Source organism: Rhagoletis pomonella, unplaced genomic scaffold (assembly GCF_013731165.1).
Source record: "Rhagoletis pomonella isolate Grant_MI unplaced genomic scaffold, Rhpom_1.0 Rhpom_scaffold_12218, whole genome shotgun sequence".
NCBI classification, from domain to species: Eukaryota; Metazoa; Arthropoda; class Insecta; order Diptera; family Tephritidae; genus Rhagoletis; species Rhagoletis pomonella.
The window spans coordinates 2,404-4,767 of record NW_023470749.1 but is presented as its reverse complement, the minus strand read 5'-3'; the positions used below and the strand labels follow the sequence as shown (position 1 = coordinate 4,767).

Here is a 2,364-nt window from a genome sequence, read left to right as displayed (position 1 = left end):
CGGGAAGACAAAATCTAACCCGCGTAATGTTTCGTCGATTAGCCTCTAGGGCTATTCGCGATCCGGTGCAAATGGCCTAGCTTCATTGCATTGCAAATTTGTATTGCAAATTATTTGCAATACACAAACAAAATACACGCATTTGCATTTGTCATGGCTTGACAAATTTGCAATACCGAAAATCCATAGCATAAAAATGCTATGCATTGCAACTCTGGTTGACATTTCTATCAACTGATTAAAAAAGTTTTACCATGACAGTTTAATAAAGGTCGCTCACAATCCATGGCATATTTCAGCAATTGCATAAATTCGTCAGCTCTTATGCACCGAATCGCGAATAGCCCTTCTGAAAAGTTTGGGCGGCGTTGCAAAGCCCGAACGTCATGAATTTAAATTCATATAAACCGAACGGGGTCGTGATTGCGGTTTTTGCGATGTCGTCTTCCTGTATGGGCACCTGGTGGAATGCCCTTTGGAGATCAATTTTTGAAAAAATAGTCTTACCTCGTAGATTTGCAGTGAAGTCTGTTAAGTACGGAAGCGGGTATCTGTCGGGAAGCGTTTGGGCATTTAGGGCACGGTAGTCGCCACATGGTCTCCACGTTCCATTGCTCTTTTTTACCAGGTGCAATGGACTTGCCCAGGAGCTGCTGGATGGTCGACAGATGCCTGCTGTCATTAAGAATTCGAATTCGCTTCGCGCAGCTTCCAACTTGTCGGGAGGTAGACGTCGAGGCCGGGAAGACACAGGTTGACCTGTTGTTCTTATTTGGTGCGTAATAGTACACTTCGCTGTAGACCTCTGCGGCGATAGTTTAGTAATATCCGAGAATTCGGCTAACAAAGCAGAAAATGGATCACGCGAGTCGAAAGTCTTGATCTCAATTGCCTCCTGCGTTGTAAGAGCTATGAGTGGTGCGCGCAGTTGTGTTACGTTGTCGATGATTCGGTTCCTACGTAAGTCAACAAGCAAATCATAGAAACGGATAAAATCTGCGCCGATTATTGGTGATGTGACGTCGGCAATTACGAAGGACCATTGGAAATTGCGACGTAGTCCGAGGTCTACATTTATCCGCTTTTCTCCGACGACTTTAATAGGGGAACCATTTGCTGCGTATAAAGTTGTTGCTGTAGGTCTAACATCATAAGTCTTAGCGGTGAGCGGGAGTACGGACACATCCGCACCTGTGTCGATTAAAAAATTTTGTTTTGACTTTTTGTCTAGCACTTGCAGTCGGTATATTTTAGTAACTTCTGTATGGTTGATGGCGTTATCCGAGGCGAGGGAAGATAGTCAATTAGTTGACGAATTGGCTGCGGGAGTAGCTGCCGTTCGATTCTTACGTCGGCAAGGGCTTCTGCATTTCCGAGCGTTACCGCCATACCTTTGGTGGTACCAGCACTCAGCAGAAGTTGTGTGCGATGTGCCAGCGACGTGAGAATGATCGCGGCTGCGCGAGTATCGGCGAGAATTGGACCGCCTGCGATTACGTGAGCTTGAGCGAACTGTGAATTTTTCGAACTTGTTGTTTAATTCCCTGACAGCAGCGCGCAGTTCAGTTAACTCGTTTGGTTGTTCAGCTTTGATTCTGTTAACTTGACCTGGCGCTACGGCATCTATAATAGAATCGGCAATTCGCGTGAATTCTGTGGCTGGTCCTGACGTTGCAGCAACGACAGGTTGGGCAAATTCGGGTAGGCGTTTCGTCCAGAGACCTTTTAGTGCCGCTTCCCCCAGGGTATTACCTGCAACTTGCCTCATCTCGTAGTATAATTCGGACGGCTTTTTGTCCCCTAATGGTAGTTCTGATAATAATCGGTTGAGTCGTCGTTGCTCGCTGTCGGCAAAGTGCTCTATTAGTTTTCGCTTTACATAGTCGAAACGATCGGTTTGTGGTAGTGAGGCAATAACATCACTGAGCTTAGCGATAACGGCTGGGTCCAGCGCTGCCAAGACTGTAGCTGTTTTTTGTTTGTCGGTGGTAATTCCGGATGCCGTGAACCAAAAGTCCATCGTTGTAAACCATGCTTCGATATTGGTACTGGACATGGTGGGTACCGGTAACCTGGCGTAAACTACGGCAACCGTGTCTGCCGCTGGTGGTGGCGTACCAGTGTTGGCTGATAAACCACTGTCCGTCGTTGTATTCGGCATGGTTATATAACCTCAAACGCCGGAACCACGTGCTTGGCGTTTGCAGTAAGGTGGCGTGATTATTCAAGTAAATGTCTGGTTAATCGGGAAACTTTTTCGTCGGGGTCACCAGTTTTGGTTTCTACAATTATTAAAACCAATTTGCGTTGAATTTAAGTTAATTATAGTTTATTAGATTATATCTCAAAAGTTAGGTTTTGCTG

At 45.9% G+C, this 2,364-nt stretch overlaps 1 protein-coding gene across 1 annotated transcript; it reads right to left on the bottom strand.

The window, feature by feature from the left end:
• Positions 1-1,300: 1,300 nt before the first annotated feature.
• LOC118756805 lies at positions 1,301-2,161 on the bottom strand. The gene has a single exon (XM_036491545.1). The coding sequence runs from the start codon at positions 2,159-2,161 to the stop codon at positions 1,301-1,303; it is 861 nt and encodes a 286-aa protein (XP_036347438.1).
• Between the last annotated feature and the right edge of the window lie 203 nt (positions 2,162-2,364).

Excerpts from the sequence above, each read along its gene's own strand:
- LOC118756805 (XM_036491545.1), bottom strand. The coding sequence starts at position 2,161 with ATGCCGAATACAACGACGGACAGTGGTTTATCAGCCAACACTGGTACG.